This window comes from Nicotiana tabacum, chromosome 12 (assembly GCF_000715075.1).
Source record: "Nicotiana tabacum cultivar K326 chromosome 12, ASM71507v2, whole genome shotgun sequence".
NCBI lineage: Eukaryota > Viridiplantae > Streptophyta > Magnoliopsida > Solanales > Solanaceae > Nicotiana > Nicotiana tabacum.
This window is the reverse complement of record NC_134091.1, coordinates 19,410,698-19,437,753: the sequence shown is the minus strand read 5'-3', so window position 1 is coordinate 19,437,753 and position 27,056 is coordinate 19,410,698. Positions and strand designations below refer to the sequence as shown.

The following is a 27,056-nucleotide window of genomic DNA, read 5'->3' as shown; positions in this document are numbered from 1 at the left end:
CTCAATTATCAAAGCCTAAGGGCTATCCCACTTCCAGTTAGAACGTTCACTCGACTAATAAGCTTGTGGGCTACTTTTATTTTTCGAGTTCGGGCAAGCGCCCACTCGACCACTAAGCTTGTGGGCTACTTTTATTTCGAGCTCGAGCGAACACTCACTCGGCCATAAAGTCTACGAAGGCCGAAATCGATGAAATCACCTAAATCCTCATGAAAACATCCACAAAGCATAAATGAAATCTTCACGAAGCAAGTCAGTAAAAGAAAAAGATATTTGTATAGATATACAAGGATGTTTTACATAAATAAATGCGACATAGAAGCTAAGGGCTAAGCTTCTGGGTTATCATCGAGAGCGGTCTCTTCTCCACCGGGCTCCCCCTATCTTCGGACCCGCTCTTGCCACCATCATCATCGTCGTCGTCATCACCATCAGAAAGGGCTTCAGCTTCAGCTTCGAGTTCTTTAGCCCTTTTTATCTCTTTAGCAAGGTTGAAACCTCGAGCGTGTATCTCCTCGAGGGTCTCCCTCCGAGATCGACACTTAGCAAGTTCGGCAACCCAATGTGCTCGAGTGTCGGCAGTATCCACTGCCTCTCTTGCCTCCATTTGAGCAGCCTCGGCATCGGCCCGATACAAGACAATGGACTTGTCTGCTATGACTTTCGATGACTCAACCTCTGCCTTGGCCTCAGCAAGCCGTGTTTCAAGCTCCTCGATCCTCTTAGCCTGAGCCAAACCCTTTTACTTGATGCTTCGAAGCTAAATATCGGCCGATAATAATTTGGCCAAGATAGTTTCTTTTTCTGCAACCAGGCGGTCGATAGTCTCCTTCCACCGGTTATATTCGGCCTTGATTTGATCGACTTCTTCTCGAAGCAACCCAATCTTTTCAACCTTTTGCTGCAGCTGAGATAACGAAGGGTTAGCTTCCACAGTTGGGTCAAACCCATACTCTAACAGAACGAGGCTCACCTGCTTATCTAGTTCGGCCTCTTCTTCACGCCTTAGCCAAATCTGTTTGGAGGTCCTTTATAGCCTCGTCCTTTTGGCTTCAAAGAAGCCGCAGAGCATCTCTCACCCCCAAGACCTTCTGAAGCTTGACCTCATACTGGTTGAGGTCAACTCAAAACCTGCTAATGGCCTACACAGTAGGGAAAAAGCACAAGTCAAGTTTAGAAAAGAACGAAGAAACCAAGCACAATAAAATCATTACCCGAGAAATAAAATGTTGGGCCTCTTCTAGGAGAAGAGAAGTGTCACTAATATCGTAGGCATCATCGACTCTAATAAACCAATCCCGAAAAAGGTCCCCTACACTAGAGCCTCCGCCCATATTGAGGGTCTTCAATTCTCGAGCTTCCTTTAACGCCTCCTCAGAAAAGGTCGGAAGAGAAGGCAAATAACCCACTATCATAGTCCCAAGCGAATCGCTTGAAATGCTCTGATCGAGACTCGGGGTATCTAAACCGACCCCGGCCGGTATAGCCGTCATCGACTCAGAAGGCTTGGCGACCTCGATAGCTTTCACAGATCGGATCACCGTCGAGTGCACATTTTAACTCGAAGTGGGATAGCCCTTAGGCTTTGATAATTGAGTGAGTGATTGTTTTGAACTCGAACTCAAAGTATATTAGCCCGTAAACTTTTATGATCGAGTGAGTGATTGCTCGGACTCGAAGTAAAATAACCTTTAGGTTTTAATAATTGTGTGAGTGATTGCTCGAACTCGAAGTAAGATAGCCTTTAGGCTGTAATAATTGAGTGAGTGATTGTTTCGAACTCGAACTCAGAATATCTTAGCTCGTAGGCTTTTTATGACCGAGTGAGTGATTGCTCGAACTCAAAATAAGATAGCCTTTAGGCTTTAATAATTGAGTGAGTGTTTGTTTCGAACTCGAACTCAGAATATCTTAGCTCGTAGGCTATTTATGACCGAGTGAGTGATTGCTCGAACTCGAAGTAAGATAGCCTTTAGTCTTTAATAATTGAGTGATCGATTATTTCGAACTCGAACTCAGAATATCTTAGCCCGTAGGCTTTTTATGACCGAGTGAGTGATTGCTCTAACTCGAAGTAAGATAGCCTTTATGCTTTAATAATTGAGTGAGCGATTGTTTCGAACTCGAACTCAGAATATCCTAGCCCGTGGGCCTTTTACGATCGCTTGTGTCAAAAATCCCTTTGATGGTGGTTGGCCTCTAAGCCTGTTTGAATCATGAAGCGGGAAAATCTTTTCAAAGTATGAGATATCTGAAAAAGAAGTTCTCCTTTATAAGTCATTACACATGTGTTTGTATCTTGTGCCAAAGTTCGAGAAAAACTACGCGGGCATGGTTCGTTTTGACCATTTGGCCCTTACACTTTTCTCTATCGAGACCATGTTTTTCATGAATTTGATATGGAGCAACTTTCTTGTTCCAAACTTGATTTATTCGCTTGGTATCTAGCCCCCCAGTATTCGAGGTTGATTATGAAGGAGCCTCGGATACTATTGATTTGTCCCCAGGTAGCACATAGTTGTTGTCTCGTTAAAAACCTTGCCGGAAAAATCCATTTAGGATAAAAGCCGAACTTAAGGGAAAAGGAGTACAACGCGTGCTTTGAAACCAGAGTTCTTGATGTTTTTCGTCGAATTCCTACAATGAGTTAGTGTCGAATATACGTATATAGACGATAGAGGAGAAAATCATACCTTAACAGTAATATCATTTGAGAAGCGATATGTTCCAATTGTTTGGTAATGGTTTTCCATCCATTGCTCTAAGTTTATAAGACCCTTTTCCCGATTATATCGAGGACTTGATAGGGTCCTTCCCAATTTGGGCCGAGCTTCCGTTTACTAGGATCTCGAGTGTTGATGGTGACCTTCCTTAGGACCAAGTCCCCGGTCTTGAAATGGCGGAGGTTGGTTCTTCTGTTGTAGTACCTTTCGATTAGTTGTTTTTGTGCAGCCATTCGAACCAGTGTCGCCTCTCATTTTTCGTCTAATATTTCGAGGCTAGTATTCATTGCCTCGTAGTTCGATTCTTCCGATGTATGTCGCAACCTTGCGCTTGGTTACCCGACTTTGACCGGAATTAGAGCTTCGGATCCATACACTAGGGAAAATGGGGTTGCTCCTGTACTGGATTTAGATGTTGTTCGATATGCCCAAAGGACTTCGGGCAGAATTTCTCTCCACTTTCCTTTAGCTTCATTCAATATTTTCTTTATGTTTTGGATGATAATCTTGTTCGTTGATTCGGCCTGTCCGTTCATGCTAGGATGATATTGTGTAGACAGTATTCTTTTTATTTTATGGTCTTCGAGGAATTTCGTCACTTTACTGCCGATAAATTGTATACCATTATCGCATGTTATTTCTGCTGGTTTCCCAAATCGACACACGATGTGCTCCCAGATGAAATCTATAACCTCTTTTTCTCTCACTTTTTCGAACACCTGTGCTTCAACCCATTTAGAGAAATAGTCAGTCATAAACAAAATAAATTTAGCTTTACCCGGGGCTGATGGTAGAGGGCCGGTGATATCCATTCCTCATTTCATGAATGGCCATAAAGAAATGACCGAATGAAGTTGCTCTCCGGGTTGATGGATCATCGGTGCAAACATTTGACATTTATCACATTTTCGAACGAACACCTTAGTGTCCTTCTCCATGCTATCCTAGTAGTGCCCTGCTCTGATGATTTTGCAAATTAATGGTTCGGCGCCGGAGTGGTTTCCACAAGTGCCTTCATGGACCTCTCGTAAAACATAATCGGTGTCTCCTGGTCCCAAACATACCGCTAGTGGTCCGTCAAACTTCCTTCTGTATAATGTTCCATCTTCGACCAGCGTGAATTGAGAAGCCTTGGTTCGTAGAACCCTCGATTCTTTAGGGTTCGATGGGATTTTTCCGTTCTTTAAATATTCAATATACTTATTCCTCCAATCCCAGGTTAAGCTCGTGGAATTTATTTCGGCATGTCCATCCTCGGTTACAAATCTTGAGAGTTGAATGACAGTCCCCGAGTTGATCTTATCTTCCTCGACCGACGATTTTGCGAGTGCGCCGGCCTCACAGTTTTGTTCTCGAGGCACATGTTGTAGGGTCCATTCTTTGAAACGGTGTAGAGTTACCTGTAATTTGTCCAAATACCTTTGCATCCTATCTTCTCGAACCTCAAAAGTTTTGTTTACTTGGTTTACCACTAGTAAAGAGTCATATTTGGCTTCAATGACTTCTGCTCCCAGGCTTTTAGCTAGCTCGAGACCTGCAATCATGGCCTCGTACTCGGCCTCATTGTTAGTTAATCTAGTGGTTTTGATGGATTGTCTAATAATGCCACATGTGGGAGGTTTCAGTACGATGCCAAGCCCAGACCCCTTCACATTTGAAGCACCATCTGTGTAGAGGGTCCAAACCCCCGACGTCGTACCCAATTTTAACAAGAGTTCCTTTTCAACTTCGGGTAAGAGGGTTGGCGTGAAATCAGCCATGAAGTCCGCTAAAATTTGGGACTTGATGGTCGTACGGGTTGATATTCGATATCGTACCCACTGATTTCGACGGCCCATTTGGCCAATCGACCCAATAGTTTGGGCTTGTGCAAGATATTGCGCAGTGGGTAAGTGGTCAAAACGCATATGGGGTGACACTGAAAGTATGGTCTTAACTTTCTAGAGGCGCTTATTAGTGCAAGTGCTAATTTCTCTAAGTGAGGGTATCTAGTCTCTGCTTCCCCTAAGGTCCAACTTACATAATAAACAGATAACTGTGTACCTTGCTCTTCTCGAATTAGGATGCCGCTTAGCGCGATTTTCGATACCACCAAGTATAAGTACATCTTTTCATCTGTCCTCGGAGTGTGAAGTAGTGGTGGGCTCGATAGGTACCGCTTCAATTGTTCTAGTGCCTGTTAGCATTCCGGGGTCCAGGCGAAATGGTTCTTCATTTTGAGTAGATAGAAGAAATTGTGGCTTCGATCTGATGACCTTGAAATGAATCGGCCTAAGGCAGCTATCCACCCGGTCAGCCTTTGTACTCCTTTTCACGCTATCCATGACGGTGATGTCTTTGATGGCCTTAATTTTGTCGGGGTTGATCTCGATTCTCCGATTCGATACCATGAAACCAAGGAATTTTCCCGATCCAACCCCGAAAGCACATTTCTTGGGGTTGAGCTTCATGTTGTATTTTCTTAAGATCTTGAACGTTTCCTGCAAATGATTCAAATGGTCCTCTATGCGTAGGGACTTAACTAGCATGTCATCAATGTAAACTTCCATCGACTTACCTATTTGTTCTTTGAATATTTTATTCACTAGGCGTTGGTAAGTAGCTCCTGCGTTTTTTTGCCCGAATGGCATTACATTATAGCAATAGGTTCCGTACTTGGTGATAAATGAAGTCTTTTCCTGGTCCTCCAGGTTCATTCGAATTTGATTGTACCCGGAGTAGGCGTCGAGAAAAGTAAAGATCTCATGACCGGCTATGGCATCGATCATGCGATCGATGCTAGACAGCGGAAAAGAATCTTTGGGGCATGCTTTGTTTAGATTTTTATAATCTACACACATTCTAAGTTTGTTCCCCTTTTTAGGGACTACAACTACGTTGGCTAACCACTCGAGATATTTTAGTTCCCGAATTGACCCTATTTTGAGAAGTTTAGTTACCTCATCCTTTACAAATGCGTGTTTTACCTCGCATTGAGGTCTTCTTTTTTGCTTCACCGGTTTGAACCTAGGGTCCAAGCTCAGCTGGTGCGTTGTTATCGACGGTGGGATCCCTGCCATGTCTAAATGGGACCAAGCAAAATAATCTATGTTATCGATAAGAAATTGAATGAGTTTTTCCCTGAGTTCGGGGGTCAATCCCGTTCCCAGGTATACCTTTCTCTCGGGCAGATATTCGATTAATATAACCTGTTCCAGTTCTTCGATCGTAGATTTGGTAGTGTTGGAGTCTCGGGGATGATGAAAGGTCGAGGTGTCAAGAACTCTTCCTCGCCATCCTCTATTTCCTGTTCCACCGGGTCGGTCAAGACTGGTGGTTATGATTGCTATTTGGTTTCTCGTCTATCTTTAGCGTTCGATCTTTCCTAGACCGATAGTGTTGGTATCGGTGTTACCTCATCGACCGCAAATATTTCCTTCACAACATGTTGCTCCCCGTATACTTTTTTCACGCCGTCCGACGTAGGAAATTTCATTAATTGGTAGAGGTTTGAAGGCACTGCCTTCATATTGTGGATCCAAGGTCTTCCGAGTAGGTCATTGTACCTCATATCCCCTTCGATTACGTGGAATTTGGTATTTTGGATGGTTCCAGCTATATTCACTAGTAGAGTAATGTCCTCTTTAGTCATTTCACTAGCCATATTGAAACCGTTCAAGACCCGAGTTGTGGGCACGACTTGATTCTGTAAATCGAGCTGCTCCACTACCCAAGATCGGATGATATTTGCAGAGCTACCTGGATCCACTAAAACACGCTTAACTTGAGCTTTATTTAATAGGATAGAAATTACCCGAGCGTCATTGTGAGGTTGAGAGATGCCCTCGACTTCTTCAATTCCGAATGATAAAGTGCCCTCGGGTACATAACCTCAAGTTTATTTTTCCCCTGTGGCCGGTATCTTGCCATACTTGAACACGGGTCCCTGTGGTGTATCGACCCCACCGATGATCATATGAATGATATGCAGAGGTTCCTCTTGTTTATCCTTTTTGCTGGCGTCCCTCTCTCTGGAGTGATTCTTGGCTCGATCACTGAGGAACTCTCGAAGGTGGCCCTCATCGAATAGGCGGGCTACCTCTTCTCTTAATTGTATGCAATCCTCGGTCTTGTGGCCATGCATGCCGTGATACTTGCACATCGAATTCGAGTTTCTTTGGGAATGGTAGATTTGCATGGGTCTAGGCCACCTAGTATTTTTTATTCTTCCGATCGCCGATACAATGCCCGATGCGTCGATGCTAAAATTGTACTCCGATAGCCGAGGTGCCTCTATAGGATTGCCATATTTATCGAAGCCACTCTTGCTCATAATCCCCCAAGAACTTTGTCCTCGATCACTCCTTCGATTGTTCTGAGCAGAATTGCATGCTGAGCCGTTGTTCATTTGATCTGCGACGTACGGTTGATATCGGTCTTTGTTCGACCTTCGTTCTCTGTCGATATGCCTCTGGTTTTTAATAGCTGCCCTGTTCTGGTGCATGGATCCGGAAGGAGCTCCCAACTGGTCGTCTTTGACCCTGATTTTTGACTGATATCGGTTGTGTACATCCGCCCAAGTTATTGCTGGATACTCGATCAAATTTTGCTTCAGCCAATGTGATGCTATTGAACTTTGCTCGTTCAACCCTTGGGTGAAAGCTTGGACGCCCCAGTCATCTGTGACCGGTGGCAATTCCATGCGTTCCATTTGAAATCGGGACACGAACTCCCTCAGCATTTCATTACCGCTTTGCTTTACTTTGAAGAGGTCTGATTTCCTTGTTGCAACCTTTATGGCACCAACATGTGCCTTTATAAATGAATCCGCTAACATGGCAAAAGAATCGATAGAATTTGGGGGCAAATTATGATACCAAATCATCGCTCCCTTCGAGAGGGTCTCTCCGAATATTTTCAATAACACGGATTCGATCTCGTCGTCTTCCAAATCGTTACCCTTGATGGCACACATGTAAGAGGTGGCGTGTTCGTTGGGATCGTTCGTACCGTTATATTTGGAAATTTTGGGCATACGGAAGTTTTGGAGATTGGTTTTGGGGCTGCACTCGAGGGAAAAGGCTTTTGGATGAATTTCTTCGAATCCAGTCCTTTTATCATTGGTGGAGCTCTCGGGATCTGATCGACCCTGAAATTATATGTTTCCACTTTTTTATCGTTGGCTTCGACTTGTTTTGTGAGTTCCTCGAGCAATTTAGTAATTTCGGGAGTAGTCCCCGATTCTTGCTCGTTTGACTTTACTATGGCTGGCTCCGTTCTGTGGGTGGTTTTTCGAAGCGGATCGGGCTCCGGCCTGCTTTGTACCTGAGTTTGGCTCTGCGACTGAGCTATCGCTATTTGCTGGGCTTGTAACATCTCGAAGATCATCCGTAAGCTGACTCCGATCTCCTCCACGTTATTGGCATCTCGAGCTACAGATCGAGTATCGCTCTGAATGCTTTTTTCAGTTCGTAACGTTGGTTCGCCTCAAGAGCCACTTGTGAGTTGATATCTAGTGGTACTTCGACTCAAATTTCAGGTACTTCGACTCTAGCTTCCGTGACATCGTTAAGTGGCCTTCCGGCCCTGGGTATCAAGTTGTTAGTTTCATCCTGAAGGCCGGCTTCGTGGTCGATAGGTAAAGCCATGAATCGAGAGTTTGCCATTGTTGTTTCGGAGTTGTAAACTAGTGCGTATTGCGGATTTGTGTCAAACAACCACTGTTATCCATATCCCCACGGTGGGCGCCAAACTGTTTACCCGAAAAATTAGATATAGTTGAATTTATAAGTAGTTATAAGGATATGTGATATAGCTTGACATAAATCGTACGTAGAAGTGAAAATATTTAGATTCTTGGCCATAGAAATGGGATATAAATTATTAAACTAGAAGAGTGAGTATGCTGAGTAAAACAAGCTTAAGAGATTTATCCTTCAATAAATAGGAGTAGTCTTTTCTTACAATGTGTGAACCTGCTTGTGCTTACAAGGATTTCCCCTTTATAGTAGATGTGTCTTACTTTATTTATAATAAAAAATATATAGTGGAGAACCATGATGAATTGTCTCTTCCTCGATTTCTGCCAAGATTCTCTCCCCTAGTGCGGTTGCAACGGCTCCTGTCTGCGAGCTCGATACTTGCTGGAGCTCGGTATTGGGTCGAGCCCTTGGCCTTGAGTTCGAGTTCGACATTCGGGGTGAGTGTCGATCGGTCTGTGTATCTCCGACAACCTTCTCTTTGCCTTGCGGTTTGATTTGGTCATGGGCTTGATAATGATACCGAGTCGATTTCTCTATCGGTCTTGGAGCTCGAGGCTTGTTTGTACTATCCTCGGAACTCGTCTCGAGCTCACACTTCGATCGCTTACCATTCGAACTCGATCAAACGTACGGATGCCGTAATCTATTTCGACCGTATACAGTTTTTATTTTCACTTGGAAAAGCCTAATCATTCAATCCGGAGTTGTTTTTTTCAGGTGAAGAACGTTGGCAAGACAAAAAGTTTGAATATTCAAATCCAAGTTGTTTATGTAAATAGTATACAATTGACACCCTCCGATTCAATTGTATTTTTTTGAAAGTCAAAATGAATGGTCTGTAGATATTCAGTTAATGTTGATATTTGTGATCTTTATGTCTAGCTAGCATCTTCAAGCAAACAATTAAGGATACTATTCATTAATTTATAATTTTAAAGCATCAATAATCTACCGTTAAAACTGAAGAAATACAAGCTGGCAATACAAGCCAGGTACGTTACAGACATAATAGAGGTGCAAAGTTGAAACACGGAAGTTGGATAACAGAAAATATGTAAATATGACAATACATCACAATTCACAACCACGACTTTAAGCTTTCCTAATTTAGCCAATTTACGTAAGGAAAAAGAATCCGTATGCCGAGGAATATAGGTGTGTGTATATATGTATGATATGATATGTAATATGGCCATTAATTTGGCTTCTTATTAAGTGGAGGCCAAATTTTCATGACATTTGTCATGACATAATATTCACTATAACAAAATTTGTGGATCATGACATTTGCCATGACATAATATACACTATTGGGCCAAGGATTTCTTGCTATAAATAGAGAAATTTTTCCTCATTTGTAAATACACCAATTCAAGAGTTTTTCACTCTTGTCTTTCTTCTCATCCTTTATTTCATTATAGTGTATTTTGTAAGAGAGTGAGTGTTGGGAAACACTTGTGTGAACCCTTTTTTCGGAGTGATCTTGTGAGGTTATTCTCTTGGGGTATTTGGGACTAATTAGAGTCTTTACTCTAATTTTGTACTCTCTTTTGTACTCTTGTTGTATAGTGAAATTACTCCTCTCCGCTTGTGGACGTAGGTCACCTTAACCGAACCACGTTAAATTTGTGTCTTCTTTATATTCTTTAATTGCCATTATTATCAACTTGCATTGTCTTTGTTATTGTCATTATAACATTGTTTAGCTAAATTTTGCACTACCCGATTTATCGATCCTAACAAATTGGTATCAGAGCCAGATCTAACCGGGTTAGTTTAAATAGCCAAAATGACTCTAACAAAGTCTTATATTGAAATATTTGACCGAAGTGCAAACTTCGGAATGTGGCAATTAAAGATGGAAGCTATCGTAATTCAGGATGGCTTAGATTTGGCACTGCAAGGAAAGGAGAAGATGCCGGATAAAATGACGGACGAAGAGTTTGCCGTCATAGATAAAAAGGTAAAAGCAGGTATTATTTTAAATCTTTCAAATGAGGTTCTGCGTGAAGTTGCAGCAAAAAGCTCAGCCAAAGGCATATGAGAAAAGTTTAAAACCCTATATATAAAAAGAACAGTAGAAAACAGGCTTTACCTAAAGCAAAAACTCTACACTTTTCGTATGGCTGAAGGTACCTCTATACTTACATCTTGATACTTTTGATTCTCTTCTTATGGATTTAAGTTACATAGATACTGAAATCAAAGATGAGGATCAAGCTGTGTTATTGCTTGTTTTCTTACCCCAATTATTTAAACATATAAGAGATACTATGCTTTATGCAAAGGATAATATCTTTTGTAAAGATATCAAATCTATTTTGAAATCAAAAGAACAAATAGATAGAGATATTAATGAAAAAACTAGTGGGAACCAAGGGGAGGGCTTATTCATAAGAGGTAGATCCAATAAGAAAGATTCAAGTAGTGAGAAACCTAAATCAAGGTCAAAATCCAGATACAGATATGTCATGTGCAAATTATTGTCATAAGAAAGGTCACATTATTTTTGAATGCTTTAAATTAAAAAAATAAAGAAAAGCATACAGAAAAGAAAAATGAGCATAAAAATACTGACACTGCCGAAGCAAGTGTAGTTGTTGATGAGACTGAGGGAACTATTTTTTTAGTAACTAATAATAGTTTCAAATCTAACAATGAGTGGATTTTAGATTCGGGTTGTTCTTATCATATGTGTTCCAATCGGAATTTATTTACCACATATGAATCTATTGGAGGTGGAGTTGTATTGATGGGCAACAATGTTGCTTGTAAATTTATTGAAAAAGGTACAATCCTAATCAAAATGCACGATGGTGTGGTGAGAACTCTCACTGATGTTAGACATGTTCCTAACTTGAAGAAAAATCTCATCTCTTTAGGCACTCTAGAATCTCTTGGGTACAAGTACACATGTGAAGGTGGAGTTCTGAAAATTTCTCATGGTACTCTTGTGATCATGAAAGCACGCAGATCTGGTACGTTGTATACTCTTTTGGGATATACTGTTACAGGTACTGCTGCAGTTTCAATATTAGATAAATCAGATTCTGACATTACCAAATTGTGACATATGCGATTGGGGCATATGAGTGAAAAAGGTCTTTCCATCCTCAGCAAAAGAGGTCTCTTATATGGCCAAAGTACCGAAAATATGGAGTTCTGTGAACATTGTGTGTTCGGGAAGCAGAAAAGAGTCAGTTTCAAACTCCAGCGATTCATAGAACAAAAGGTACTTTGGATTACATTTATTCTGATCTTTGGGGTCCTTCACGTACCCCATTGAAATGTGGTGCCAGGTATATATTAACTTTCATTGATGATTATTCAAGGAAAGTTTGGGTTTATTTCCTGAAAAATAAAAGTGATGTTTTCTTAAATTTCAAACAATGAAAAGTTTTGATTGAGAAGCAAACATGAAAACGGGTTAAGTGGCTTAGAACAGATAATGGCTTGGAATTTTGTAATGATGAATTCAACGAATTTTGCAAGAATGAAGGAATTGCTCGACATCGTACTGTGAGAATGACACCTCAACAAAATGGTGTGGCAGAAAGGATGAATATAACTCTTTTGGAAAGGGCTCGTTGCATGATTTCAAAAGCTGGGTTGACAAACGCCTTTTGGGCAGAAGCTATCTTTACAGCTTATTATATTGTCAACCGAGCTCCTTCTGCACCTTTGAACTTTAAGACTCCAGAGGAAATGTGGTCAGGTACTTTTGCTAATTATTCTGATTTAAATATATTTGGTTGCCCTACATACATGCATGTAAATGACGGAAAATTAGAGCCAAGGGCTAAAAAGTATATTTTCCTTGGGTATGCACCTGGGGTGAAAGGATACCGACTATGGTATTCTGATCCCACGACACCAAAATTTATAATTAGCAAAGATGTAACCTTTGATGAATCCTCTATGTTACATTCTAGAAAAGAGTCTTCTAGTTCTTGCAATACAAATAAAAAAAAGAGTACACAGAACCAAGTGGAGATTGAGATTGGCATTTCTTCTGAGCCAAGCTCATCAACTTTGGAGCAAAATACAGTTGACACTCCTGAAGTTGAACCAGAAGAAGCGGAGTATTCTATAGGCAAACATAGACCAAGAAGAGAAGGTAAGCAACTATTAAGGTTTGGAGATTATGTTGCATTTGCTTTTTCAGTTGCACAGGAAACTGAAAAAATTGAAGAACCATCAAAATATTCAGAAGCAGTTTCTGGTGCTGACTCAGCCAAATGGCTGATTGCAATGAATGAAGAAATTGAGTCTCTCCACAAGCATGGTACTTGGTCTCTTGTGAAGCCGCCATAAGGAAAAAGAATTGTTGGCTGCAAATGGGTCTTCAAGAAAAAGGATGGCATTCCAGGGGTTGAAGATGCGGGGTATAAGGCACGATTAGTTGCAAAGGGTTATAGTCAGGTACAAGGAGTTTATTTTAATGAAAATTTCTCACTTATTGTTAAACATAGCTCTATTCATGTCTTGATTGCCTTCGTTGCCATGTATGATTTGGAATTAGAACAACTTGATGTTAAGACAACTTTCTTACATGGAGAACTTGAGGAACAAATATACATGCATCAACCCGTAGGATTTGAAATTGAAGGAAAAGAAGATCATGTTTGCTGGTTGAAGAAATCCTTGTACGGATTAAAGCAGTCTCCAAGACAATGGTATAAAAGGTTTGATTCCTTTATGTTGGGTCATAGTTATTCGAGGAGCATGTATGATAGTTGTGTTTACTTCCGAAAGTTAAATGATGGTTCATTTGTGTACCTATTATTATATGTTGATGACATGCTCATTGCTGCTAAGGATTTAACAGAAATTCACAATTTGAAAGGTCAGCTGAAAAGTGAATTTGAGATGAAAGATTTGGGAGCAGCTAAGAAAATCCTTGGCATGGAGATCAAAAGAGATCGAAAAGCCAACATGCTATTTCTGACCCGGAAGAAGTACTTGGAGAAAGTCTTGGAGAGGTTTGGCATGAAAGATGCTAAACCAGTTAGTACCCCTCTTGCTGCTCATTTTAAGTTATTAGTTGCTCAATCCCCGTAGTCAGAGGAAGAAGAGAGGTACATGGCACAAGTTCCTTATTTCAGTGCAGTCGACAGTATTATATATGCAATGGTTTATACACGTCCAGACATTTCACAAGCAGTGAGTGTGGTAAGCCGGTATATGGCTTGCTCTGGTAAAGAACATTGGCACTCTGTGAAATGGATTCTCAGATACTTGCGAGGTACTTCAAATACACGTTTGGAGTTTGGGAGAAATACTAACACTTTGGTTGGTTTTGTAGACTTAAATTATGCAGGTGATCTTGACAAAATATGATCACTGACATGCTATGTATTTTGTATTGGTGGTTGCGCTATTAGTTGGAAAGTTACATTACAACATGTATTAGCTTTATCTACTACCGAAGCAGAATATATAGCAGTGACCGAGATATCAAATAAGCCTTATAGTTAAAGGGTCTATTTGCGGAACTCAGTTCACATCAAGGTGGTTTTACCATTTTCTGTGATAGTCAAAGCGCCATTCACTTGACTAAAGATCAGATGTATCATAAGAGGATGAAGCACATTGATATAAAGTATCATTTCATCCGAGAAACTATTGTTGAAGGAAAAGTCTTTGTTCAGAAGATCAACACTAGATACAATCCTGCTGACATGTTCACAAAACCTCTTCCAATGTCCAAGTTCAAGCTTTGCCTCAACTTGATTGGCATTTATAAAGAATGATTTTGCCCATTGGGATTTTTGCGGAGAAGGTGGAGTAAATTTACTATATATAAGCCGAAATTAGGCTAAGGTGGAGATTTGTAATATGACCATTAATTTGGCTTCTTTTCAAGTGGGAGCCAAATTTTCATGACATTTGCCATGACATAATATCCACTATAACAAAAATTTTGAATCATGACATTTGCCATGACATAATATACACTATTAGGCCAAGGATTTCTTGCTATAAATAGAGGAGTTTCTCCTCATTTGTAAATACACCAATTCAAGAGCTTTTCACTCTTGTCTTTCTTTCTCCTCCTTTATTTTATTATAGAGTATTTTGTAAGAGAGTGAGTGTTGGGAAACACTTGTGTGAACCCTTTCTTTGGAGTGATCTTGTAAGGTTATTCTCTTGGGGTATTTGGGACTAATTAGAGTATTTACTCTAATTTTGTACTCTTGTTGGTATAGTGAAATTACTCCTCTCCGTTTGTGGACGTAGGTCACCTTGATCGAACCACGTTAAATTTGTGCCTTATTTATATTCTTTAATTATAGTTATTATCAACTTGCATTGTCTTTGTTATTGTCATTATAACATTGTTTGGCTAAATTCCGCTGTTTCCGATTTACCGATCCTAACATGATAAATTACTTATCCGATTTACCGATCCTAACATGATAAATTACTTATCCGCATTTAATTTGGACATGGTGTTTACAACAAATCAAACATCAAAAGCATTTTGTAATTTGGTGGAAATATTGTAAGCGGTTAGGTTTTATATGATACGTACATAAGAATATGGCCTAATTATTTGTTATCACAAAAGGAATAGTTTCAGGTATAAAAAGATGGATCGAATCTAATTCAACTCAAAAAGTAACTCATAAATTAAGTGTTTTTCAAGATCATATAAAGAGGCAATAATCTATATCTACCATGAATATATCTATTTATCTCTCTCTCTCTCTCTCTCTCTCTCTCTCTATATATATATATATATATATATATATTATTATTATTATTATTATTATTATTATTATTATTATTATTATTATTATAAAAACATAAATATTTCGTGCTAAATATTGAGTGACTAAAATATTAATCAACTTTTATACCCTTAACTATTTATATTAGTTTTGACAAGAACTTATAATGGAAGGACACAACTGGAAATAGACACGTTAGGATGAAGAGGTGTAGTAGAATATGGACTTAATAGTGGAAGAAGTAAAATTATGAATGAATAAGAAAAAGAAAATCCTAAAACTAAATATTCTAAACTTTCCTCTACTTAAACGTGGAACAAATACGTTAGAATTGAAGGAATTTAGTTCAATTGTATATAGTCAGATATTTTCAAAGTATTAAAGTTAAAATAATAATTAGTTTACAAAATTGAAGAAAACTTTTTAGTTTTCGTTTGAATTCCAACATGTGAAAAATAAAGGTTCGACTAATTTTATTTTCTTAAAACATTTTGAGTTTGCTATCCAAAACTAACAACACATTATTATTCAAAAGAATTTCTGTACATTTTATACTGTATTTTATTACAAATCCAACATACTTAAACGATTTTGTCTTTAATTTTATAGTTTTAGAAATCTGATTTTGACCCTCTTTTCCATGTTCCGGACATTAACTTTTTTATTTTTTATTAATAAAATAACTATATTAATAATTATAAGCTAGCATAATTGTAGATCAAAGGAACAATTATAGGATCAAGACTAAATCACATTGGACCGAAAGAAATTGAAATTTATTGGAATTAGGCTTTAATTATTTTTCACATAAATTATTTCACATTGAATAAAATTATAATACATTAGGACTGTCTAATATTTAATATTTTGAAGTAAACTAGCTAAACATAAAATTCTTCAAACTGAAGCTCTAATTCATATTAATTTACTAACGGTGGTAGTTAATTAGATACATTAATTAGTTCATTATATTACTATAGCAAATGATACTATTAGAATATATATGCGATTGAAATTTTAATATCTTTTATACAAATTATGTGATACTTGACTTAAGATATTCGTGCAACGCACGAGCATAGGGACTAGTATTATATTAAAAGCATGAAGACTTTTAGCAAAATATCGTTCGCCTTTTTTACCATTTAAAAACAGATTTCACTCTGGACAAAATTGTCAATTAATTATTTTTTCCGACAATTTAGAAGTTTAAAATCAACTAAAATTACTGCCATTAACTATTTTCCTATTTGAATTGTGTAGGAATTCCTAATATTTAGGAGTTTTAAATCGATTATATTTTTACTTATATAATTTCTTCCTTATTTAAACTATATAACACGACTGTAATTTTCTAATGTTTAAAACCTTGACATCAAATAAAATTTTACTTATTAAAAAAGACGCATTTATAAAATATAAAACTTTGAATAGTAGGAGGTCCGTAATGCAATTTTCAGTTAGAATACAATTCCTTTAATATATTCTGTTAGTAGAATACATTTAGTTGGGGCCGAGAAAAATTTGTTTATATTTTTGATTAATTTTGGATGGTCCTCTTTTAACTTTTTGTTGTTGAAAAATCGTGGGTTAATTAATATACAATTATACATAACGAAAATAGAGAAAAAAATAAGACAAACTTAATGAGGTTCGGTCAAGTCTGTCTTTGAGAAAAAAAGAGTTTTTTTATTATATATATATATGTTTACATTATATTGAAGTTATAAATCTGTAAATATTTTAATACTAAGCTCATAAATTAGAATAACAAAGAAAATATTTGAGAATATAAATGAGAAAGAGTGCGCAAAAATTGGTCCACAAACATTAAATAACATTAATGTTCAACAAACATAAAGATCCAAAAATAAAATAGTCATTGATTCTTTACTATTTTACAATAATTTTTTATTTAAGAATAAAATTTTGTAATGTATTTGATAAAAGTGTAATTACAATTAATATTTTCAATTTGGGACAAGCTATATATTTTATATCTTACACTTAGATTATATCAAAGTAAAAAAATTGTAAGTTAAAAAATCGTAATATATTTATCTACATTAGCATATTTTATACTTTTATTTTATAACTCAAGCACAATTTTTAATATAATATTAATGCGGTCTTATTTTAAAAATAATAATTATTGTGACATGGTACACGTGAAACAAACGTACACTACAACTAGTTCATAATAATACGGAATACTCTAAAATACGCACGCCCAAAACGAAGGAGACAATAGCTTATTTTTTCCCCACCTTATGTGACACTCTTAACAATCCTACACACTTCAAAACTCCTAACATCAAAAAGGCACGCAACAACATATTAAATGAGTCACAGCTTTAACACCTTTAGTTTGCTTTATTAGCTAAAATAATCATGATATAAAATTTTGCATTGTTTTACCCATTGCTTGGTTACTAATTTCATTTTCAATATATCTAATTTCGGTATAATTTGTATATCAATTCATATATTATTTTATATCAAGATCAATATGGGATAACAACATTATGATTAATTATTATTATTATTATTTTTCACTTGATGTTAGGTCCTTATTAAAGTTAGGAATAATGTTTGCGTACAAACTATCCTTCCCAAATTTTACTTGTGGAATTATATTGAATTTGTTATTATTGTTGTTGCACCTGGTGTTGCTTTAGAATCCCGATTAATTTAATTCGTGTCGGGTAAGGCTTAATAAAAAAATTTATTTTTATTTTTAAAAAATAAAAAATCCCATTTGTTGAATCAACGTGACTCATATGTTGAAGCGGAATGAAAGAAAAGACCAATTCATCCGAGGTTGTAGCACTACTGTAATAAAGAACTTTTCTAAATGCCGTCGCTATCACTCTTTCATTCCCAACAAATCTCATCTAACCCAATCCCCTTTAACAGCTAATAATCCCCTCTTTTCTTTCTTCTTTCCTTCCTTATATCGCCATTTCATAGCCCACCAATCTGTCAAAAACAACAACTCATTTCTCTCTGATCTCTCATTGGGATTTTCACAAAACACTAACTCTTTTAACTCCGATACATACATCACCTGCTGACACTGACAGCTTTCCATTTCATTACATCTTCCCTTTCTTTACCCCCCACCCCCACCCAAAACCCAACTTTCTATAACTGTCTGACACCATTCTTGTTCTACTTCTACTATGAAACTTATACAAGAAACCCACCAATCATTTGGCTTTCTTTTTTCTTGGGTTTAATCCTTTTTTCCCTTCTATTTTGGATCTGGGGTAGTCTTCAATTTTTTTTGTTCAATGGAGGGTACTACTACTGCTGCTGGTGGTACTGTAAAGATGGGAGCTTTACCAATGAATAAGCCTGATCGAGTTTTCAATAATTTGGAGCCTGAATTCACTGTTTCTTCACCTGTTACACGTCAGAAAGCTGCTGCTGCTAAGCAATTCATTGAAAATCATTACAAGAATTATCTTCAAGGCTTGCAAGATCGCAAAGAAAGGTTCTTTTTTAAAACAATTTACATGCCACAGTTTACAAAATGTGTCTTTTTGTTGCTTTTGTTTGACTGTTTTTTTATTTTTTTTATTTTCAGGCGATGGACACTGCAGAGGAGGGCACAAGAAGCGCAGATACCGAGTGAGGAGCAAGAGAAGATGTTAAGGAATTTGGAGAAGAGGGAGACTGAGTTTATGAGATTGCAAAGGCATAAAGTTGGGATTGATGATTTTGAACAGTTGACTGTCATTGGTAAAGGTGCCTTTGGTGAGGTAAAATTTTCTTTTTTACAACTCCCAATTCTTGGATTTTACTTTAGAAAAGGCTAATTTCTAATCTTGTTTGATTAGAGTCGCTTGGAGAGTGCATTGGTTTTTTTATTTTTTTATAAATGATTGTTAAGGCTAAAGTTTGTATCTGTGTAAGTTTTCTCATCAAATTACCTTTAAAAAGCAAACTTGGTAGTTTTATGTTTTTCGAGCCGTGATCTAATAAGATGATTCAATTAGTTGTACATCCTGATACTGAATATTCAACTTTTAAGGTTGTATCATTTTTGAATGCAAAAGAATGCTTTTGGCTGAATGAGAATCATTGAGTTATCCTCTGTAAAGTCTGCATCCAACATTTCTTGGTATATTTTTTCAAGGCTTACACTTTGATAATGTAACAGAGAAGTGTTAGTCCTGCTCATAATGCTTATCTTGCAATGTTGCTTGATGCTACCAATTGGGAAAGATTTGCTATGAGAACTTACTTTTGTTAATCTAATATTTATACTGCATCAGCCACTTATTTTAGCACATAAATGACGCTTTTCAGCAATGGTCTCTGGTTTGTTATAAGCTTAATTTGTTTCTCCCTTACATTGTAAAGTTTGTGAAGGGGTGGAAGTCGGTCTTTTCCTTTAAGCTTAATGTCAAACAAAGAAGAACGATGCTTGGGTCAAATGTGCACTTTACATGTTTTAAAAAGTTCTATTTTCAATTAGAGTGCTCTTGCCTTGTGATTGCCACATACATGACACAGTCGATGTTCGCATTGGACATTGATGGAGCAGATTTAGTAGAGTGATTTCTTAAATTATCTGGTTTGTTTAATGCAGGTTAGGTTGTGTAGATTCAAAAGTACTGGAGAAATTTTTGCCATGAAGAAATTGAAGAAGTCCGACATGCTTAGCCGTGGACAGGTAACAAGTTAGAGACTTTTTTTTTTCTCTTGTGCACATCAGCAATTGTCAGTTGCCACTTAATTGGTCCAAAATGCAATTTGTGAGGTCCATGGTTAAATTCTATGTGTAAATTACTATATCCATTTTCTTATTTATGAAAGTTATACTGCACTTTTAGGTTGAGCATGTCAGATCCGAGAGAAACTTGCTTGTGGAAGTTGATAGTCGGTGCATAGTGAAGCTCTTCTATTCTTTCCAAGACTCAGATTTCTTGTACCTCATAATGGAATATTTACCTGGTGGTGACATTATGACCTTACTTATGAGAGAAGATGTTCTTTCTGAAGATGTCGCGCGGTTCTACATTGCTGAGAGTATTTTGGCTATTCAGTCTATTCATCAGCACAATTATGTACATAGGTATTTGACCAATGCATTAAATATTTTGCTTTTTTGTTAAATCTTGCATGTTACGTGATTGTATTGCTATATCCTATAGGAGTGCCAGTAATACATAGGTACTTTTTGTAGGTCAAATAAAATGATATTGTGTTAATTACTATTTTCAGAAAAGCGCCATGCTACTGTTGATATAAAATTTCTCTTTTTCCAAATATCATCAAGTGGAGATGTCTAAATAAGCTTCTAATCTTCAAAAGCATTTCTCCTACTATGACACATATGTTAAAGTGACGTTTTAAGGTTTGTTCAGATCCCCCAGCTAGGAAGTAGCACCTGCAGTTAGAACAGCCTTACATTTCCTCTTCCGCTACTCTCGTTCTTTATCTCACGGGGTTACTGAGTAATTCTTAGTGTGGTACAATATTTTTCATTAGTCGAAGAATGACTCACTTTCAGTCTCCAGATTAACAAATGTAATTATTTGCCTGTACTCTGATTGTTGCGAGTTGTTTAGTTTCCCTTAAGTTGCCTTTGAGGCCTTTCGTCCTGTCTTCATTTTCTTTAGGGGTTTCATTAGAGGAATCAATGATCGAGCAAACATTTATCATATTGGATTTAGATGTCTTGATCTTGCAATTTGGTGCTACAGTTTTTTGTTGTTATCTGTTCTTTTGCATGTGCATACAGTATAAAGGTCACTCCACAATCATCCTCCAACATGCAGCTGATTCAGAAATTTTTCTGCTTTCAGGGACATAAAACCTGATAACCTTATACTGGATAGAAATGGCCATTTAAAGCTTTCCGATTTTGGCTTATGTAAACCCCTGGAAAATAAATACTCATCAATATTATTGGAAGATGAAGACCTTACAAATGCGGAGTCCATTAACGGGACTGAAGGGAATTCTGCTGGTGATAGAGCTTCATGGCCAATGCCAAAAGAACAAATACAGCAGTGGAAGCGCAACCGCCGTGCCCTGGTATTACATACTCACATTCTAGTGCTGCACTTTTCCTGATTTTCAAGTTATAATTGTGTCAGCATGCAAAATTAACATTCTTTCATGTTGCCCTTTCGAATTGATTTAATCTATGTGTGAAATATCTTATGTAGGCATACTCTACCGTTGGAACTCTTGATTACATGGCACCAGAGGTTTTGTTGAAAAAAGGATATGGAATTGAATGTGATTGGTGGTCATTGGGGGCAATCCTGTTTGAGATGGTTGTTGGGTATCCTCCCTTCTGTTCAGAGCATCCAAGAATGACGGCGCGCAAGGTAACTCTTCTATCTGTTGTTATGATGAAAATAAGAGACAGCGGGGGCCTCTAGAATGATCTCCAAATTGGATTCAGACAGAACTCTGTAAACCAAGATTCCAAATGAATCCTTTTTCAATGCAATCGGGGTAGATTGGAATTGAAAAGTTTGTTTCCAAAATTGTTCTACTGCATCTTTTTAGGTTTCACAAAGTATATTCATTTTGACGGGGTATATCATATTTGTTTTCGTTGTATCAGATAATCAGTTGGAGAACATGCCTTAAATTCCCAGAAGAACCAAAAGTATCAGATGAGGCTAAGGATCTGATCTGTCGTTTATTATGTGATGTTGAATCAAGACTGGGGACCGGAGGAGTGGAAGAAATAACGGTAAATAACACAACTAAAAGAATGAAGTAATGCCCGCCGAAATGTACAGAAACTATCTGCGGAAATATGCCCCTTAATTCTAGTAGTTTTATTTCACTTAACGGAATCCATACATTAGTTGTCCTCTATCATTGATGAGATTATGTACTTTGTGTGAAAGATGTAGTGGTTACGCTGGCTCCGTGTTTGTGTCTGCTTACTACTAAAACTTGTGTCTGGTTTCAGGCTCATCCCTGGTTCAAAGGAGTCAATTGGGACATACTTTATGAAATGGAGGCTGCCTATAAACCTATCGTTACCGGAGAGTTAGATACTCAAAATTTTGAGAAGTTTCCTGAGGTGAGTACTTTTATAGATCACTAGTTGTACTAATTTGACTTTTGTAGGAAACATCTGGAGTAGTAGTTAGTAAAATCACTCCAACTCTTATGACGTTGTGTACTGCTAGAAACCAACTGTTTACCCTCACCTTTGTAGCGTCTCTATTTTCTCTACCTTTACCATAAATCATGGACATGTTCTCCACCTCTCTTCATTAGTAACTTCAGTATGACAATTTGACATCACTTATGAACTAGGTCCTTAGAATTTTGGGCATTTCTCAGTACCACTGAATATCTACAAGCTACATATGGCTTATTATCAAAGCATACATTTTCATTTCAATACAATCTACCATTTGTTCTTGGCATTCATCTACAGTAATTCTTCAATTTTCCTCATCACATTAGTTCCATGTTTTGCTTTAAGTGATGCTTCACTTTAATTTTAAAAACCATGCTTGCTTTGTTCTTTCAATGTACTAACTTTTCACTTTATAGGTAGAAGATCCTTCAGCAACAGCACCAAGAGTTGGACCCTGGCGAAAGGTAATGATTACTTGTTGACAATGCATACTTCAGCTCCCTCACCCTCCCAATCTTAGGAAAAGAAACATTCAGGCAAGAATATAAAACAAGTGTAATTGCAACAGTGATGCACTTAAATATTTGGAATTTTCTTCCATGAGACTATAGTTAATGAATTATGCACATCCAAGTTCCTATGGTATATTGATTCCTATAGGTGAGATTAAATGACTTCTGGGGGTTCTTCTATATTTGCAATTTTAGCAAGTATTTTTCTTAATTATTATCCTCAGAGTTTTGGTTCCCCGTATATTTCTCAATGCTATACACAGATAGTCCTTATTATATCGTTCTTTTTATAAAGAGAAATGATTTGTGATATATTTTGATTGATTCCATCATGTAGATGCTGACATCAAAAGATTCCAATTTTATTGGATTTACTTTCAAGAAATCAGATATCCTCAAATCAGCTGAAGCTTCAGGTGTGCTGCTGCTTTATATCTTTAATTTCTTGGCTGCATCATCTCTGCATCTCATCACTGCATATGCACCATCTTTCTATTGTACAAAAGAGGTCTGAAGTTACTTTGACACGAAAAAGAAATACACTTTGCACACACTTCATTTTTTCCTGGCTCTAACTGTACCTAAGAAGATCAAGCATATAGAAGCACATGTTGGTGCAGTATTCTTCTCCACCCTTCGAATTCTTGCTAGCTAGCTTTGGGCAAAAACAATTGAGTATACATTTGCTGGAGGTGAGACATTATTGTGGATCTGTTGGAAAAGGGCTCTTTTAAGAGGAAGGTGAATGAGATCATAGGAAAGCACGGAACACTAATGAACATCCCTTCATAAGAAAGGAAACTCCATATGGTATTTGGGATATCAATAATTGATATTGATGCATATAAAAGCCTAGAATGAGAAAAAAATAGACTGACCATATGTTGCTTAATTGGCCGTGGCATTTTGACAGAATGATTCAGAATAGCATATTGTTGAAATGAATATGATGTATCTTTTCTCTTAAATGGCACTTCCTGTAGTAGCATGCTGGAACTTCTAAATCTATTTTCTCTCTTTCACTAACATGGTCAGTAGCTAACTCCGAATTTTCTATTCCTTTTTTTTTTCTTTTCGAAAAGGCAAGTTGATCATTCATTTATTATTTACGGAAAAGGGTCAAAACTGCACCTAACCTATTCGCTCAAGTTTAAAACTACCCTTCATCCACCTATTTTGTAAAAACTGCCCATAACGTCAACTTTCCGCCCCACTCATACCCTAGAAAACTAACGGCCTTATTTTGATTAAGAAATTTTTTTATTACATAATATGTGTCAATTTTCCATTGGCTAAAATTAAAACCTCACCTCACATCCACTTATTAGCCCACTCCATGATCCAAAATATACATACCCGATCCATGACCCGCTTTTTAAGATGCCCTAACTTCACCTCTCAACTTGTCCTCTTCCATCCATGTGCGGGACCTCCCGCTCCACATTTTCTCTAATCATCCTCCTCCATGGCCGAAGTACAATAACTCACTATTGCTGGCAGAGGACCACCATCGGCTTCAACTTTCATATCTTCACCCTTCAATACCCACGGATCTCCTTCTCCCACTCAGATTTTTTACCTTAATTTAATTTTTAAATTAACATTTTTTTGTTAAATCAATATTCATAGAGTGAAATCTGGTATCTTTGGAATTAAATTAATGGTTCATTTTAAGATTTTATGATTTAATAAAGTTATCTTTTTGCCAAAGTTATATATGCTGAGCTACCATATAGTTGTTTGGAGTTAATTGAAATCATGTGAGCAAATTAGCTTCACAGTTCGTCGGCGGTGATTTGGTTGGGAAACGGTCGGCAATGATTTAGTTGGGGAAGAAGAACAAGGTAAGGGATAGGTACCATATAATAAATTAATAAAAAGAAAAATATGAAATGTTGACAAATAAAACCTAAATAACGATTGGATCATGAGTCGGGTATGGAATCGGGTGTTTGAGGGGCTAAAAAGGGTTTAACAGGTTGGAACGACTAAGATGGATCGTAGGTGGGTTATTTACGGATCAGATCTGGGTTAGACTGAAATTTTTAATCTTGACCAATAAGCAATTGCCACGCCATATATAATTTTATTTTATTTTATTCAGCAAAGGTCCGTCAGAAATAAGGGTATGAATGTGCCAGTTTTTTAACGGTGAGGGAAATTTTTACAAAATAGGTGAACGAAGGGTATTTTTAAACCTAAGCGAATAGATTAGGGGCAGTTTTGACCCTTTTCCGTATTATTTAAAAATCCAACACTAAGGCAGTGCTGGTCATTATGAAAGAAGGGATATACCCCTGTATAAAAGTAATGAAACAAATGGTCAGCTGAGAATTATCTATTCACTGAGTACTGAAACAAGTGAAGATTAAAGGATGGTGCCTTAGTGGTTAGTAAATTAGGAACCCAACGCCAGTATTGCCTCCGCCCCTCCCTGCAAATCTGAATTGTCTTCTAATATTGGCATTAGAGTTGAACATGTCTCATGCCTGGTCTTTCAGGTCTAAATTGGTCTCATCCTAAATGCTATTTGTCATAAATGCAAAACTTTTCTGCAACTCGGTTTTTGTGTTATTTATCTGTCTCTTATTTCAAACACACATCTTAATTGTGCAGGTATAGATATGAGTTCAAATGGACACTCAAAGCCTCCCTCATTAGTGTCCCTATTCGGTATGGTAACTATACTTGCATACTTGTACAATTTTCATTATCTGCACAACATATGAGATTTAAACCACGACGAGCATGCTGTTAAAAATAACCTCTCTACCTGAAAGGTTTTTGATCTAGATAGTCAGATTTGTGATCAAACAAGAGGCTAGAACTTATTTGAGGAACATCTTTACATTAGTTGCTTGATGCAATTTATATTATCCTTTATAACTGTATCAAACTTGAACTGTAAATGCAACATATTTAGTTAGATTAAACGATGCTCGTCCCTTGATACCATTTTCACCAAGTGCTCATTTTTGCCTCACTGAGTGGTCTACGATATCAGGAGTAGTGGTATATTCACATCTAATCGTGTACAAATATAAATACATGTAGTCTTTCACTTCTACGAAGATGATGATTTTTCCTTGCTCATTGCAGGTCAGATAGATTTGGAAGATACAATAGAAGAGGACCAGAAAGGAGAACAACAGATTTTATGAGTCCAATTACTTGTCCTCTTCACTGACAAGAACTGGGAAATTTCTTTTGTACAAAAAGAGAATAAACAATAAGCTTTTATTTTTACATACACTGATCTGATTATTATTTAGTGGTAAATTTTAATGTACATACACTGTAACAGATACATTCCTTGATTTCTATCAGATTATATAAATGGGGAATTATCAGTTTTGCTAAAACTACTTCAATTATGGTGTTGTAAACTAAGATCCTTTTATTTTTTAATCGTTTTTTCTTAACAAATATATTGTTGGTAAATGATTTCTCCAGTTCTGATTGATGAACGGGGGGAGATAATTTAATATTTGGATCAAAACTAAAATTGAATCAAATTATTTTCTTTTTCTGATTGGATTTGCAATTGCCTGTTGTGGTCTTCTTTTCACTTCCTTTATTTTCAGACCCGTATCTCTAAGGGGTCATTTTGGTGGGATGCATTAAAATAATGCACGTATTAGTTATACAGTTTATTTGGTATTATCATATGTATAACTAATGCATAAGATTCCATGGTATTAACAATGCAATAAGTTTTAATGCATGCATTGGCTTAGTTAAAGACTAAAAATATCCTTCAAAATTATGCTTGATTAAAATATGCTATACTATATTAATGTAAGTATTAAATAATCCAAGAAAGTGGGATATAAAATTATATCCATAGTAAGTAAATAAATACTTAACATATTTTTTTGTATAAATAAATATTCAGTTCTATACTACAATATAGGTAACAAATCAAATAATTTTTTTAAAACCTTTTTCATATATGAAAATTCCTCAACATATGTTTCTTTTAAAAAGATAAATTGATGGACTGGTTATGAGGGTGTTTTTGTAAGCAAATAATTTTTTTAGAAATTATACAATGTTTTAATACATCAAACCAAATAATTGATAAGAAATATATCAGCATACATAGGCGGATCCAGGATTTAAATCTTATGGGTTCAATTTTAAGGTTTTTAACATTGAACCCATTATATTTTTAAAGTTATGGGTTCATATCTACTATTTTTGCAATTTTTATGAATTCT

At 36.9% G+C, this 27,056-nt stretch overlaps 1 protein-coding gene across 1 annotated transcript; it reads left to right on the top strand.

Moving 5' to 3' along the window:
• The first annotated feature begins 18,021 nt into the window (after positions 1-18,021).
• LOC107820950 (uncharacterized) lies at positions 18,022-26,198 on the top strand. The gene is made up of 12 exons (XM_075226202.1): positions 18,022-18,694; positions 18,788-18,962; positions 19,796-19,879; positions 20,040-20,281; positions 21,015-21,246; positions 21,381-21,545; positions 21,788-21,919; positions 22,145-22,258; positions 22,741-22,788; positions 23,174-23,252; positions 25,453-25,509; positions 25,936-26,198. Exons 1-12 carry the CDS (start codon positions 18,492-18,494, stop codon positions 25,995-25,997), a joined length of 1,593 nt encoding a protein of 530 aa, XP_075082303.1. The 5' UTR covers positions 18,022-18,491; the 3' UTR covers positions 25,998-26,198.
• Positions 26,199-27,056: the final 858 nt, after the last annotated feature.